The 17,209-nt window shown below is 43.0% G+C and overlaps 1 protein-coding gene across 2 annotated transcripts in view; it reads right to left on the bottom strand.

Moving 5' to 3' along the window:
- Positions 1–15,165, bottom strand: part of PPRC1 (PPARG related coactivator 1) — a 31,460-nt gene extending 16,295 nt beyond the window's left edge. The window contains exons 1-3 of one of the 2 annotated variants that reach the window (XM_042459855.1): positions 15,012–15,165; positions 5,723–5,863; positions 211–357 (exon numbers count right to left, since the gene is read on the bottom strand). In XM_042459855.1, coding sequence (XP_042315789.1) covers positions 211–357; positions 5,723–5,863; positions 15,012–15,131 — 408 coding nt within the window. In that variant the 5' untranslated portion in view covers positions 15,132–15,165. Of the gene's footprint in view, positions 1–210; positions 401–5,722; positions 5,864–15,011 lie in introns of those variants that run through there. The other variant, XM_042459856.1, reaches the window with a different exon arrangement.
- Positions 15,166–17,209: the final 2,044 nt, after the last annotated feature.

Below are 17,209 nucleotides of genomic sequence, written 5' to 3'. Positions count from 1 at the left end.
AGTGTGATGATCACACAAAACTGAGAAGGAATAGAGCTGAATCCACAATACCAAACAGTAGGCCTGTAAAGCTTACAGGATAAGTTTCAAGGTGGTGGCGGAGGATGCTAGGGTAACTCATATTCCCCAGCTAGAAGAACTAACATGTAACTGACTGCTCAAGAGAGAGCAAAAAAGGCTTCTCCTCCAATGCCAGAAATGACATCCTACCGAAGAATTTTCACGCTCCCTGGTAGATGTGAGTAATTCAGCGTCAGGAATAGTGTCAAAAGGAGAAAGTGACTCATCATCTGTGCTGTCCAGTATCTCAGTGATTGCAGTCAACAGGGAAAGTTCATTCTCAGCATCCATGTGGCCCTTTGTTGTCAAGAAGGAGAAAAACAAACCAGATACAGAAAACCTATTCAGTAAATACACAAAATAAAAAAGATGTCCAATTTAGTTTTACCTGACAACGTATCAGGATTAAGCAAATGGCACTTAATTCCCTTAATTTCACATGATAAAATAATTTACCAAATGCACTTAATTCCCTTAATTTCACATGATAAAATAATCAAGTAATTCAGCTTTAGATGTCCAGGAATGGAATGATGAAGGGAGATTACTGATCAGTGCAGTCAAATCGGAACTGCAAGATGAAAGAATAGTACCACAACACTCTTAATCTCCCAGAAAACTCAAAACATAACATAAAACCCTAAACTGCCTTTTAGTTCATGACACCCCCCCCCCCCCGATGTGATGGGCAACAGTTCCTACCATGATCTAACACATCTAGAGGATGACAGCATGGGAAAAGCTGATGCAGCCAAATTCTTCAGCGTTTACAGCTGTTCTAACTTATTCAGCTACTATGGAAACTGGAGACTGGCATAAGACTTCAGATCTTAAAAGACTGCTATCATTTGCTTCCTCTAGCCTTCAGTTGTATGATGATGATTTACAAAGAACCAATTGAAAGCACATGAACAACCAGCCACATACAATTTTATGTACTTTTATCACTGTAAGTTGAAATGGCAAAGACAGCTCCATTTCCTATAACCATAGACCACTTTTGAATTACCTTTAAACAGTACTGGCCCTGATTGCTAAGAAAATCTGAGGAGGGGAAGAGCAATCATCACTATGAAACTAGAGTATAAGAAATTTAAGAAGGCCATCTAATGGCCAAGCAGCTAGACTTCTATATCCCACAGAAAGGAACGTTGGGTACTTACCGTGACACGTTCATTTCCTGCAGAGAAGGGTCCTGGCATCCTGTAATCTGGGTTTAGCTCCTCCTATTTGCTCCTGTAGGCAGGGACAATAAACAAAAGACCAGCCCCTATATAGGGAGGAGCTAGCCCCCCTGAGCCTCAGTCAATAACAAGCCAAGCGACTAGTAAGGTAATCAAGGAACTGAACTTTAGTAACATCAGCTAAGGGTTAACTAGAACACCTTAGAAAAAACTAGTCCAAGAACAAACAAGAACTCAGAAAAACCAATCCAGCAACAAGAAGAAGAACAAAGCAGGTCCACCAACAGGCAAGCAGGGTCGGAGGCCGCAGGCAGCACCCGGGTGGGCAGGATGCCAGGACCCTTCTCTGCAGGAAATGAACGTGTCACGGTAAGTACCCAACGTTCCTTTTCCCAGCAGAGAGGGTCCTGTCCTCCTGTAATCTGGGATTTACAAAAGCCCTCTCGAACTGGGAGGGAGGTGCTGCTAGGAGACTGTGGCCCCCGACACAATCTGTTGGAGGAGTCTCCTATATAAAATAGTAAAATCATAGTTTGATGTGTTGTATCGTTGTTTTGTTTGTTTTTGGAATATATATACAGTATATATATAGAAGCTGTGGGCATATAGGTGGCTGGTGTAAGTCTCTATATGGAGCTGTATGGTATATTAAATCTGAGCATTTTGCTAGCAGAAAACAAGGCATAGGCATTAGGAAGTCCGTTTTTCCAGCCCCAAAAGGTAGTAACAATGGTGTTGTTTGGACCAGACCATGCCATGAAAAACCCAATCAGGGATAAGACACTCACCCACACAGCAGCTAACCTTATAACCATAAAATCATAGAATCATGGAGTTGGATGAGACCACAAGGGCCATCAAGTCCAACCCCCTGCCATGCAGGAAATCACAATCAAAGCATGCCCAACAATATGCAAAGGAATCTTGTAGCACCCTATGACCACTAAAGAAAAGAGATTAGCAGCATGAACCTTCATGGCCTTGAGCCCAATCCATCATATGCATGATAGATCCTGTTACAATAGGCATTCCAAGCCAGGCAGCAGTTGAATGGCAGGCCCATCAGCAGGCATTCTTATTTAAAATTTAACAATCTAGACAAGGTAAGAGGCAACTGTGATTTTTGTGGCAGACCCCTCAGGGCTCTGTAGGATGTCTGAATGGGATTTGAAGCAACCCCTTAGTAGAGAAACCTGATTGTATTGTTTTAAAACACTCATGGAGGAAGGGGAGTTTCTCCCCCCATGGAGAGGAGTCTGTCTGTTTGTTTTTGATAAGAATTCTTCTTAACCCCCTGTATTAGTGAGAACCATCTCATGGAAGAAACTGTATTATTATTTTTTTAAGTTTCTTCCCTTTAACAGACATCTCTCCAAGAAAGAAGGGAAGGCAAGGGGAGCCACATCTTTTGAGGCTAGATGACTGAGGTTCACTGTGTTTTATAACAGGAACATAATCCTTTTGCCACTAAAATGGAGTTTGGTCACCTTAATCCAATATATCTATCACCTCATATGAGATGTTACCAAAGATCCTCAATGCATGTAAGCACTAGAGGTCTGCTGAGTGACCAGAGACCTTCTCCTTGCTTGAGTCACCCTGTTTATTAGCATTTAAATGAATCTGTATTGCTAAAGCTTATGTTCTTAATGAGAAGTGCTATGGCTGATAACAGTTTGCACAAAGGAGGTAGAACCATGTGCTCATCCTATGTCTTTGGCTGTTCCACCTAAGGCAAAAAAGGCTCTGGACCTAATGGAGACAGTGATGGAGGCCCATGAGGAGGCAAGAAAAGTCACCATGTGGCTTTTATGGCTAGCCCCTCCCTTGAAGAATTAGTTTCCAGGCATCTTCTCTGGCCTGGAAAAAGGAGAAGGGGGGTGAGCAGAAACAGCACAACTCAAACCTCATGTGCTAACATTAATAAAATGAACACCAGAAAGGTTAACCAGTATCTCTTGTAAATCTGAGCCCACAGCCCTGTTGATGTGGGGGCTCTCTCCTCCTTTATTTGCCCCTTCAAGGGAGGCTGCCTGGGCAGTGGCTTATTCCAAGCACTGAGGAAACTGCTCTTAAGTTAGCAGTGACTGAAGACCATTGCTAATCATGGGTAGATAGCTGCATATGGCCTGTAGTGTAGCCCTGATGCTCACAGGGCACTTTGTTTTATTTATGTTTAAAACAGCCCCAACTTCAAGCTGGGGTTTATAGCTTAGCCCTTTTAATTTCAGGCAGGCTTGATAGTAACCTGGCTGCATGATAGAAGCTAGCTTGGTCCTCAACTCCCTCTCACTTGCATAGGTAGCTGGGAAGGGCAGAGGGACTGCTGTGGGACATGGCTCTACATTTACCTGAGGTAAGTCTGTGTCCTGAGAAAGGATAATCTCTGATGGAAAGGAGAGGCCAAGCGCTCAAGCTTTTCTCTCAAGAGTGCCACGGTTTGGGGCAGCCAAACACAATTGGGGGTGAAGGGAACTCTCCACCCATGATATCCACAAATGGTTTACCCCTTTTTGTTGTTGTAATTTTTGGGGAGGGAACACAGGAGGATTTGTATCCATGTGGTCTCTCAAAGAATCCTTGGGTTGGAAGAGATCCCAAGGGCCATCCAGTCCAACCCCATTCTGCCATGCAGGAACTCTCAATCAAAGCATTCCCGATAGATGGCCCTCCAGCCTCTGTTTAGAAGTGGGTGGCAAAGGCCATGCTCTCTCTGGGGAGGACATGAAGCCATTTTGTGCTTTTTTGTGGGATGCTCTGTGGCAGCCAAAAAAGGCCATTTTAGAGTTGGAAGCTTCAGCTCCTGCTGGACCAAGTCCAGCTTCCTTTACAGCCATGTGTCTGTGCAACACAGAGGAGGAATCCTCTGCCTCCTTACACACCATCTCATTATAAGAATTCAAAAGGAATGTGCAGGAGCCCTGGCAACACCACCATGTGTTTCCCAGTCTGCAAAAGGATCCCCCACACCTGTTAGGGTCCTGGGTGCCATTGGGGCCAGAGATGGGAAGGAAGGAGGAGACCAAGGGTTAATGCCCCCATCTGCCCTCCTGGCAGAGTCCCAAACCTTATGCTAGGCATAGTGCCTGCAATGGCCATGGCAGAGGCCTCATGGCAATGCCTGCCCTGAGCGAAGGCATTAGATCTGGCAAAGGTTCTTTGGCGGCTAGAGAGAGAGGGCCCCTGGTACTCACCGTTCTCCTGTGACTTCTGGCTGGCTTGCCTCTCTGACCTTGGCCATTTCAGGCTGGGCAGAGGTGATGCAGAGAAATCCTTTGCAATGACTTTTGCCTGGCCTGTCCTCTGAACTCTGGCTGGGCAGAGATGCTGAGGAGGGAAGTTTCCATGACTTCTGGCCAGTTTCCTCACTGATCCCTGGCCTTAAACAGGCTGGGCAGAGGTGATGTGGAAAAACAGAGACATGGAGGGGATACCCCTCACCATCTCTTCCCACGGCTCCCATGTGCTGCAATGCTGTTTGCAGAAATCTCCTGTGCTCCCACCATGAAAGGGGGCAGCTTTGGAGGAGAGGGAGAGTCATTGGCAAAGCCAAGACCTTTCTCCAATCCTGGGAGCCCTTGCCATTTTAAGTCTTCTTCATGCTTCCAAGGCTGTAGTGCAGAAGCTGCAGTGCAACAGCAAACACATCCCAATGGGTCTCCCTCTGAAGCCAGCTCCCTCTGTTGAGCTGGCAGACCCTGAGCTAGGGAAGCCTGGGTTAAGGATGGCCCTTCACCCATGCTCTCAGGGTCCTCTGCCATAGCCACCACCAAGGAAGGGGGGGAAAGGCAGGAGAGAGGAGAAGAAGGGATGGCCAAGAAAACTCTCTAACCGCTTTCGTAGAAAGGAAAAACTTCGCTGGCTCGAAGAGAACATCCTGCTAGGAGCATAGGCAGGAACAAGACTGGGGCTCAGGGGGGCTAGCTCCTCCCTATATAGGGGCCGGTTTTTTGTTTATTGTCCCTGCCTACAGGAGCAAATAGGAGGAGCTAAACCCAGATTACAGGAGGACAGGACCCTCTCTGCTGGGAAATGCCCCATTCCTTCTCAACTTAGCCCAAATAATACGTAATCACTAAGGTCCAAAACACACTGCAGAAATAATCCGGTTTGAGACCACTTTAACTGCCCTGGATAGGGAATTTTGAGACATTTAGCCTTCTCAGTCAGAGAGCTCTGGTGTCACAATAAACTACAATTCCCAGGATTCTCTAGCACTGAGCTAGAGCAGTTAAAGCAGTCTCAAACTAGATTATTTCTACAGTGTGTTTTGGACCTAAGTCATACAATTTTATAAAAACAGAGTATTACATCAAATGTGTGTGATTTATAATATTTGTGTTTTAAGCAAAAGTAAACATCCTTCTTTTTTCCTTTTGATACTTTGACACAGCACTGCCTCAAATGGGCTGTCACGTCAGGGAACCTGCACAGTGATACAGAGATGCTCACTCCTGAACACATAAAGTGTACCATACCTCATTCATACTACTGATATCTTCGACGATAGAGATAACAGAAGAGTCCAAGTAGTCCTGCATTGTTTCCAGAAACTCTCCTGCTTCAAGAATGGTTTCTGCCTCCAAAGATGCCAAGTGTAAATCCTCTGCCAGTAAGTACTGAGAGGGTGGGGGAGGGGGGAGAGAGAAAGGAAGAACAGCATGTGAAAGGGTTACAGAAAGTGAACAATATAAACATAATTGATTAGGGTAATTAGTAAGATCCTTCCTAATATTGACTGTAAACCAACATTGCTCCCCTCTTTATTCCACTCAAAAAGTCAGGTCTAAGCCTTGAGCTATGACATTCTCCCAGTACTGTATAAGCTTAAGTGACCCCAGGGAGCTTAGGCTGGCTACTGAAGTGCTTGCACAATGTCAAAAATAGGGAAAAGGAAGGCAAGCTCTGCAGCAATCAGGTATTTGTGGTCTACATGTTGCTGTTTCTAATGTAGGAACTGTTCAGATCAATTACTTATAAGAAATTTTGTTCTTAAGACAATGAATTTTAATCCACAGTGGGTTCTTTCCTTAATGAAGCTGGATACTTTGGTATTGTTTTCCCTTCTCCAGAGATATCTATTGGTTTGTGACACTGAATTTTAACATTTTTTTTTGTTAGCAGCAGTGACCACCTATATTTATACTTTAAATAAACAAGTGAATAATAAAGAAAAGTTGCAATACTAGGATGGTTTATATTTAGGGGTAGAGCTTCAAAATAAGCAATACTGCACTTGTCAGCTTACAATGACCTAGCATTGGGCATCATGAAAAACTTATGAAAAGTGAAGGTCAGCTTCATTCTAGTTCAGGGATAGACAACCAAGTGTTTTGGACTACAATCCTCATAACCCCTCATTATTTGCCATCCTAAATTCCAGTTAAGAACATGTGGAGGACACTAGCTTGCTTGCTGATGTTCTAAATCATCAGAATCACAAGTGTCTTAGCCCTCCCCTCCCCCCCAAGAACAGCCAGCAGTCAATATCCAGGGAAACAAACATGATGTTGAACATGCTATTACATGGAAGCCATTTTATCAGAGGCACAGAATGCCTAGCAGTAGTCTTGCCTTCCTACCCACCACTAGGATGCCATTATGGCTAATTTCTTTCTATTAAGTTGTCTATTCTCATGACCTTCTGTTGATTAGCCTAAAGCATGGGACATCCCTCAGTCAGTCACATGAGAGGCTTTCAAGCCAGAACTTCATAGAGTTTTCAAGCTATGAACAAGGCTCTCTGTGTTAGTTCAGTTGTAGGCAGTGGTCTACTATTCATCCTGCAAACTCCAGCTTTTGAAGAATAAGCCTTCAAATATTCCAACTACTATCAATTACAGGATCTCCAGCTGAGCACTGTAGTCTTGGAGAGGAGACATGTGCAGAATAAGTATGTAGAAATATAGGTTCTGATGGGAAATGAGATGGGAGGAGAGATCTCAAGATGCTGCAGAGGTACGGGCATTGCAAAATGCTTATCTTACATAAGGAAAATTATTTAGAAATAAATCAAAACTCAGAAAATGTAGTTACATGGTCATTAATAAGTGCATTCCATCTCAACACTGCAGCGTCTAAAGAAACAGGATAAACAAGTAGGAAGCACTCCCTAATTCAGTACTGACTGAGTCAGCAGCAAGCACACGCACATGATCTCTGGGAGGAGTCCTCATGCTGTCCTGGCAGACATTCTTTGGCTTCTGAACTGACACATTTGAGTGGGAATTTGGCTGATTGGCAAAGCATGCTTTTACTGAAGGTGCTGATGGACCTCAACTATGCAAGGGGAATTCCAGGTTCCAACGTTATCTACCTGACCCTGAGCTTTAACTGCTTCAAAGAGATAGTCAGCCCTTCATATCCACTGATTTTTTTTATCCATGGATTCAAGCATCCACTGCTTGAAAATATATTTAAAATATATACATTCCAAATAGCAAACCTTGATTTTGCTATTTTATATAAGAGACACCATTTTACTATGCCATTGTATTTAATGGGACTTGAGCATCCACAGATTTTGCTTATCATGGGGCGTCCTGATACCAAACCCCAGCAGATACCAAGGTCCCACTGTAACTGCAAAATAACTTTAAGGTTAAAATTATATGAAGGGAATGCAACCATAGAAGGACAACTGACATCAACCGTGTTCCCCACATGAGCAACCACTAGGATTCAATTAATGCTGCCTTATTCATGAAGAAATGCCCCACATTTTGTATTGCTTACTGCAGTGTAATACCAACCAAGGAGTAGTCACTCCCAGGTATGTTTGTTTCAGAGGTACTGCTGTAACCCATTGTCCTGCAAACCACTACTGGTATACACAGGCATCCTGTCTTCCTGGACATATTTGGCTAAGAATTCTGCCTACTGACAAACCTTGCTTTTACTGAAGGTTCTGAAAAATGTGAAGATGACTTTAATAACTGGACAGGAACATAAAGGGAAAGCTGCCTCTTTAGGGAGACTGGTGCTAAGTCTTTTAGGGTTTTAAAAGTTAGCACCAATACCAAAAACAGACTGATAATTGGTAAGGTTGATGCAATACTGGGTTGATACATTCCCAAGGTAATAAGCCCCACACTCTCTATTTACTCTCTATGAACTGAAGCTTCCACTGGTAGCCCCACATTCAAATACATTGCAATAATCCAAATAGAAAGTTATCAGTCCATGGATAAAAGTGGTCAGTAACTTTTTTTATCCAGGTATGGCCATAATTGGTATAGCAGCTTATGTGTAATAATAATAATAATAATAATAATAATAATAATAATAATAATAATAAATGAAATGTTTTGGGGGCAGGGGGGCGGAGATGAGACTAGATTCTGTCTTTCTGCTTCTGAGTTGTGTAAGGTGCCATATGCATCAGCATTCTAAGTTAGACTGGGGGAACAGCCCACGTACAAATTATACAAATTAATGAAAATCAATTTTTTATAAACTAAATTCAACATTTATCTTCTGAATATTTTATGACTAGCCATAACTCACAATACCTATTTTGTGGCTGGCAAACCACCTCTACCAGACTCATTTTATGGTGCTGTACACACCACTTCCACAAGCTTCCAAATAAGCTCTCATTGACCCCAAAGTTTAGGAAGCCCAGTACACACAATACCCTTTTATGCCATGTGTTGGGACGTAGCAGTGTGGGAGAAGACAAAAATGGAGCATCACTTCAAATTCTGTATTATTTCTACTTCAACTTCAAAGAATGCTAACCTCTGTGCTTCAAACTTGTTACCTTCAGCTGAGTGACCATCCTGCTAGACTACTGTTGGTCATGTGGAAAACACAAGTAAACTATTTGTTTACAACTACCAGTTTTCAATAACATGTCTTAAAATGTGTTATACCTATTTAGTCCCTAAATTGTACAAAAGTGCAGCAAACAATTCCATCTTGTCATTTCACCGAAGCAGTGTAGGAAGTTGCAATGAGTTACGTTTAAAAAAAATCAATTCTAATATGGCTCAAGTTTCCACACTTGCATTATTGCTTGTCACTCATTCACTGTTATCAGGCTGACTTCAACTTATGATGACTCTATGAATGAGAGACCGTCAAGATCTCTGGTCATCAACTGCCCTATACAGGGCTTACCAACTCAGAGCTGCACATTGCTTGATTTAATCAATCCATCTGTAATGTGGTCCTCGTCTTTTCCTACTGACTTCCACTTTTGTCAAGCATTATTGTCTTTTCCATTGACTCATGTTGTCTCATGATATGTCCAAAGTACAAAAACCTCACTTTAGTCATATTGGCTTCTAGTAAGCTTTGCCTGATTTGCTCCAGGATCCATTCATTTGACTTTTTAGCAATCTGTAGTGTCTGTAGAATTATCGTCCATTTCAAATGCATTGATTTTTTTTTCCTATCACTTTTTTCCACTGCATTTTTGTGTCTATACCCAGAAATCCGAAATACTACAGCATGAATTATTCTGCCTTTAGTATCTACTGATTTATCTTTACAATCAATAATCTTATCTAGTTCTTTCATGGATGCCCTTCCAAGTCTTCCAGATCTTCTTCTGATTTCATGATTACAGTCTCGATTTTGATTTATGACTGAACCTAAGTACACAAAATCATTTACTATTTCCATGTCTTCCTTATGTAAATAATCTGTGGTTGTTATTTTTTGTTTTCTTAATGTTTAGCTGAAACCTTGTTTTTGCACTTTCTTCCTTAAATATCTGACTGATTTGTTCACTCCTTTTCTCCAATAGTCAATATAGTTCCATCTGCATATCTTAAGTTGTTTATGTTCCTTCCCTCAGTTTTCATACTTCCTTCCTCTGAATCTTATCCTGCATATATGTTCTGCATATAAATTAAAGAGATAGTGTGATAAAATGTAGCTTTCCTTGAACCCCTTGCCAATGAAAAACAGTTCGGTTTCTCCAGATTCTGTCTAGACAGTGACCTCTTATCCAGAGTACAGGTTATACAGCAAGACAATCAAATGTTATGGCACACCTTTTTCTTTTTGAGCGAACCATAATTTCTCATTATCTACATCATCAAAGGCTTTACTGTAATTTATAAAGAACAGGCTAACATTCTTTTAAAACTTTTTGTCACATTCCATTATCCAACATAAGTTTGCAATATGAGCACTAGTGCTTCTTCCTTTTCTGAACCCATCTTGGACATATACAAACAAAAATCCATCAGTGATACCTTTATTGGCCAAAGATAGGCACAATATACTTGTTGCAAGCTTTCAAAGCTCCATGTGCTTCTTCATCAGGCAAGAAGTTTGAAAGCTAGCAACAAGTATATTGTGCATTTTGGTTGGCCAATAAAGGTATCACTGATGGATTTTTGTTTGTATTTGTTAAATGGCCAATCCAGCTACCCCTGCATGTTTTCCATCTTGGACATCTGACTTTTCTTGCCCCTTACCAGTCTGCTATTTTATTTGTTTTTTCAGTATATAGGAAACTTTACTCAGCTAATTCCTCTGAGCTGAAACCACTGTAAACATCCCACTAAAAGGATGAACCTTCTGTACATGAAAGTACTATATAAGATTGTCTTTTGGCCATTTCAATGCTTTAACCTGGGAGTTCCTGTTGCCATTGCTGGCCATACCATTACATCCACTAAGGCAGCCATAAAGAGTTTTCATTATGTCCATGCTTATCTTCTAATTAAGCAAGAAAGAATTCAGAACAAATTAGAAAGATGGGAGTTAAGTAATAATGTATTGCCTCTAGACTGTTTTTAAAAATTGAAATAACCAACATTAAAACTGATGTGTGAAATAAATGTCTTTTATTAATTGTTGATAAAAATATTGATTTTAAAAAAAAAACCTTTCAAAATAGGGTACAACCTGCACAACATCCCCCAAAATAATAAATTAAAACCTGAAACACTGTTGCTTAGAAAGCTGTTAGCATTTAATGATTAAAATGATGAAATCTACAGCTGTTGTTGAAAATCTTACTGATTTAAGGTAATGAATTATTTTTAAATAATTATTTCTAGGATCTCATTTGGGACACCTACAGCAGGCAGCTCCTATGAGTGACTATGCCAGACTGGGTAGAAAGCAGGCAGAGAAAAGTCTCCACCCAAAGCATGTTTAACAGCTTCCTTCCCCAGACACTATGGATAAGCTTGATACAAGAGGCTCTAATTACAAAGACTTGGCAGTTCTCCATGAGTACCTGGTAGCATGCTTTGGTTTTCTCCCTGTCACCAAATTTCTCCAGGACAGCTTCTCAGTTTTTTAAAAATACATGACAGCATGAGCACAACTGCAGTCCTGCTCTATTCCACCATCACCACCCCCGATAAAGTAGTTGCCATAAACAGGTTCTCAGATGTTAAGAGATTCCACGTTGGTCTGAGTTTCAATATAATATGCACAAACTCAAGACAAAAATATGTTACATACTGTAGAGTTCTAGATTTTGTACCTCTCCTGTGGTCATCATTTCATAACATTAACTAGTTACTGTTTATATCTCAGCCACAGAGCAGTCACTTTCTCCACTTCAATTACCAAGTAACCTATCAATGGAGGGAGAACTGTGTTGTTGTTTTTCCAAAGTAGAAAAGTAGCTTTCTCTATTATCCTTCTTTGCAGGCCAGGAATGGGAACTGTATAACTTTCCAGATCATCTGCATCATTAGCCATGCTGGTTGGGTTCAGCCTCTAAAGGGCCACAAGTTTCCTATTACTGATGTAGGCCAAAAGTAACGTGTACTGCATTTCAAGAAATTAAAACTGATATGAAAAGCACCCAGAAGCACAAAGAGTATTTTAGTAGCAGTGGTTCCTAAATACTGGCCCTCAAGGTGTTTCGAACTTCAACTCCAAGAAGCCCCAACCAACTTGACCAATTGTCAGGAATTCTGAGAGCTAAAGTCCAAACACATTGAAGGACCAACTGTTGGGAACCACTACACTTCAGGATACAACTTGAGCTGAGATCTGGATCAAATAAGAATTTTTAATTTTATTTTGAAGTCTAAAAAAATGCTAGGATACCTTTCTTTGCTGCTTTTCCCCCCATGGTGATTCATGGGTGCAAAATAGTTTTCCACCAACTCTCACCTCCCAAAGAAAGTACCACCTCGCAAACACCCCACTTCTTGAAAGGCAGTACTTATGTATTAGTGCCCTACCTCCACGAAATTATGTAAAGTTAACCCAGGAATATAATGCAAAATAGATACTGACTGAGAATATTAGGAAAGCTTTTATAGTATTTTATTTAAAATTATATATACAGTTGTAGCTAATGTGATGCATGGTATTTCTTCTGAACATAAGGTCTAAGGTAACACAAAACCCTGTATTTGTGCCACTGCAGTGCACTGCCCATCCCTTCCACTGAATCTAAGGCAACTTAAAGAAAAGTTCAGGATCCAGAAAACCTCATCAATATGGCCACTTTTTTTGGAAACACAAACATTAATATTTTAGCACATTTTACAAGCTTTGGCAGACTCTTCTCCCTCCTGCATTACTGCATTCAACTTTAGCAGTCTGTCCCTTGTGGTCATTTTCACCTACTCCTTCACTCTCTTTTCTGCTAGACATAACAAACATGGAAGGGTGTCTGGGAGAAGATATGAACATGCTTAGGAAACATTCCCAGACTTATTCACTTATTGTAAATAAATATTGAATGAAGCATCAGAAACATTGACATGTGATTGCTATCATCTTGATAGGCAAAACTTCAGACTGCAATAGGTTTTTGCATGGACAAACTGCTTCAATCAGAATGCAGAAAAGCTATCAAGACAGATGAGACACCTTTCTCATCCCACCTACTATAACAGACTGGTAATAGAGCAATATACATTATATCAACTACCTTCCCTTTACCATTCTCAGCACACACAAAACAAATAATTTTCTTTTCTCATGGTTGGGAGCACTGTCTACAGTTACACACTTGGTCTATTCATCTCACAGTATGAGTATGGTAGGGAGGAACCTACATGGAAAAGCCCATCTGGAGTGAGCTTTTGATGAGTAGCCTGTAAAATGGCCAGCAAACACATTACTGGTATTCATTATTCCTAACCAGGTTTGTGTGTGTGTGTGTGTTTCTGACTTATGGCAACCCTAATGCAACCCTATCATCGGGTTTTCTTGGCAAGATTTCTTCAGAGGAGGTTTGCTGTTTGTTGTTGTGTGCCTTCAAGTCATTTACGACCAAAGGCAACCCTATTGGCAACCCTTTTGTGGGGGGTTTCTTGCTAAGATTTGTTCAGAGCGGGTTTCCCATTGCCTTCCTCTTGAGGCTGAGAGCATATAACTTGCTCAAGGTGTTTACATGGCCAAGCAGGAATCGAACACTCAAACTACTATGTAGAATACATTCTTGATTTCTATAATTCTCTCTTAAATTGCTTTCAGGAAGTGAAAACACTTCTGCAAAATCTTGTAAAAGAGCTAAGTGGGTGTTGGTTCAAACCGGGCAGAAGAAGACAGAGAGGGCCCTTTTTCTTTGAAGCATCAGAACTGCCGAAAGACAGCAGCAGCAGCATCAAACAGAAAGGCGGCAGCATCAGATGGGACTGAACAGGATCAGCAAATGGGAAGTCATCATGAACACACCCAGACATGGGACTTGACTGAGGGGGGAGGAGTTGGGAGAACCAGGAGCATCAGGGCCCTTTTTTACATTCACAGGATACTTTCTAGCCTGCCCCAAACCCAAAAATGTTGGCCATGGCTCCCAATCCCCAGCCAGACTAAACACAGAAAGAAGCACCTCATTCTTCCAAGTGCTGTAACCCCTAACAAGGGGGGGGGAGGGTGGATTGATGAGGGTATGCCCCACCAGAATATCAAAATACTTTAACTCCTAGCCCAGTCCCAGGAGGTGGGAATACCCCATGGCCCCAGGGGCCCCTACACTGAGGCCTGTCATACACTGTCCAGAGTCAGCATGGCACAGTGCTTTGGGCGGTGGATTACGACTCTGGAGAAGAGGGTTCCATTCCTCACTCTGCCACGAAAACCTCCGGATGAGCAAGTCACACTCTCTCAGCCTCAGGGAAAGTCAATGGCAAGTCTCTTCTGAACAAATCTTGCCAAGGCACACAACAACAACAACAACAACAACAACAACAACACGCAGCACGTTTCACAAAAGGCCAGAGTTTATGAAATGAGGTGATAATGTTTTGCAGCAGCGGTTTGAGTGTTGGAATGCAACTCCAGAGGCCAGGGTTTGAATCCCCCTCCACCACAGAAACCCACTGGGAGGGAGCCCATGGGCAAGTCACACTCTCTCAGCCTCACAAGAAGCCTCATCTGGGCAAACCTTGCCAAGAAAACCCCGCAACAGGTTCGCCTAAGGATTGCCATATGTTGGGCAGAACCTGAAGACACACGACACACAACACACAACAAACCATACACTGTGTTATTTCCAACGCCTTTGCCTGAGGAAGAAGCCAGTGGAGCTTGGAAAGCTTGCAGCATGTATAATGAGCATTTGGGCCGGCCCCATAGAGGGCACCCCTGTTAGCGGATGCTGGGTGTTGTTGTACTTTACCACAGGGCCAGCGTGGCTACCTAACATGCATCTGGCTTGGCTCCATGGAAGGCACCCCTGTTCATGGATGCTGGGTGTTTGCTGCACTTTGCCACAGAGGGGCCCATGTGGCTGCTCCGCCGCAGCCGGCCACGCCGCTTCCACGTGTCCGCCCTGAGCCTCTCTCCCCGCTCGCCCCGGCCGCCCCGAAGAACCGTCCCGGCCCTTACCTGCGCGGAAGGGAGGCCGCCTCCTCCTGCGCCGCTCCCTCCGGCCTCGGAGCCGCCTCGCAGCGGGAGAGTGCCCCCGGCCCCGGCGTATCCCGCGCCGCCGCCCCACAGCGCCGCCATCTTGGCACCTCCTCTCAACTCGCCCGGCCGGCACTCTGGGACTATCCCTCCCAGAAGGCCCCGGGCCGGAAGAGGCGGGGCGTGCAGGGCGGGGGGTTCGCTCGTGCTTTCTTTTTCCCCCGAGGCATCATGGGAGTTGGAGTTTTTGTTCCCTGGCCGCTTAGATTGGGTATCATCAGAGTGACCTCAAGGCACCTCAGGATGGAGGAGGCTGCTGGAGGGAAATGGAGGTCGTCGTGACCAAATAAAAGCTGAAAGCACTGCTAGAAATGCCAATGTAATGGTTCTTGCCACCTCATTTCCATACCCAATGGCTAAGTCTTTGTCCATAAACGACCATCGTTAAGACTGGATTTGCATTTCATTTACATACACAAAGGATTTTGAATTTGAATTCACATCCTCGCATACCAATGGCATATATATGTATATATATACATATACATATATATCTGCCCCTGGCTTCCACTCCCCTATGTCTGAGGAAGTAGACTGAAGCCTGCCAAAGCCCATGCTGCCAACTTCTTTCTTTCTGTTAGTCTCAAAGGGGCTACAAGGCTATTATTATTATTAACATTATTTATAGAGCGCTGTAAAATTTGCACAATGCTTTACATAGGAAGGGACAAATAAAACCGGGAAAATTAAAAACTCTCTCTATTGCCTGAGGCTGAGATAGTGTGACTTTCCCATGGTCACCCAGTGGGATTCATCATGGCGCACCTGGGATTCAAACACCAGTCTACAGATTCATTGTCCAATGCTCAAACCAACACACCATGTGGAAGGATGCCGGTGCAAAACAGTATCACCTCATGGTTTTTTGGGCTCTGTGCCCATGTTCTATAAGTTTATTCCTGACGTTTCGCCTGCATCTGTGGCTGGCATCTTCAGAGCCACATGTTGCAGCCACAGATGCTGGTGAAACATCAGGAATGAACTCTTACAGAACATGGCCACAGAGCCCGAAAAACCCACAAAAAACTATGGATGCCGGCCACGAAAGCCTTCGGCTTCACACTGTCACCTCATTTCATAACATCTGACCTTTTCTAAAACGTGCCATGTATTTACTCAAGTTGTTGTTGTTGTTGTGTGCCTTCAAATCACGTCTGACTTATGGCAACCCTATCATGGAGTTTTCTTAGCAAGATTTGTTCAGAGGAGGTTTGCCATGGCCTTCCCCTGAGGCTGAGAGAGTGTGACTTGGCCAGGGTCACTCAGTGGGTTTCACGTCCAACACTGAAACAACTAAGTCCACCCAAAATCCACAAAACAGTGACACCTTTATGAAGCCAACCAAACTGCTTGACATACATATTTGGTTTGTAACATCTTGCCTGAGGAAGAAGCCAGTGGAGCTTCGAAAGCTTGCAACAAGCATATTGTGCATTTTGGTTGGCCAATAATAAGTAAATAAATAATAAAAGCTTTATTTATACCCCGCTTCTCAGTCAAGGACAACAAAGGCATCACTGATGGATTCTTGTTTGTACAGTATTTGTTAAATGGCCAACACAGCTAGCCCTGCATGTCTTCAACACAAATATTGTAAGCTTGCAACGTGTGTTTTGTGCATGTTTTTGAAGGGTTCAGAAGAGCCAAAGGACAGGAGCCTGTATAAAGCTTTCAAGCAAACAAATCCCAAACTTTGATTCAACCTCCACGTATAAATTTGGGCTTCAATTCCCAGAAGCCCCAGCCATCAGGGCCAATGTCCAGGAATTCTGGGAGTTGAAGTCCAAAGACTGCTTCATGGCAAAGAGGAAGACCTCTTTCTCTCCCTCCCCCCTGCTCTGACCAAGACTTCCGCCTCACGTCCATCTTAGCTCGCTGACGTCACTTGGCCCCGCCCCTTCGTGGCCTAATTTTCCCGCGGTAGGAGGCCGGATGTTTCCGCCCTTTGCTTAGTGTCTCGTTGGCTTCCACGTGGCTCACCTTCTCCTGCTGCTGCAGAGTTCATGCAAGCTGCAGCCTCAGTCTTTGCAGAGAAACTGCTTTGTCTGTGAACTGTTTTAATCAGAGACTGAAATTTATTGTTTGTTTGTTTGTTGTCTGCCTAAAAGTCATTTCCTACT

Source organism: Sceloporus undulatus, chromosome 3 (assembly GCF_019175285.1).
Source record: "Sceloporus undulatus isolate JIND9_A2432 ecotype Alabama chromosome 3, SceUnd_v1.1, whole genome shotgun sequence".
NCBI classification, from domain to species: Eukaryota; Metazoa; Chordata; class Lepidosauria; order Squamata; family Phrynosomatidae; genus Sceloporus; species Sceloporus undulatus.
The sequence above is the reverse complement of the archived record's forward strand: the minus strand, read 5'-3'. Positions and strand labels throughout refer to the sequence as shown.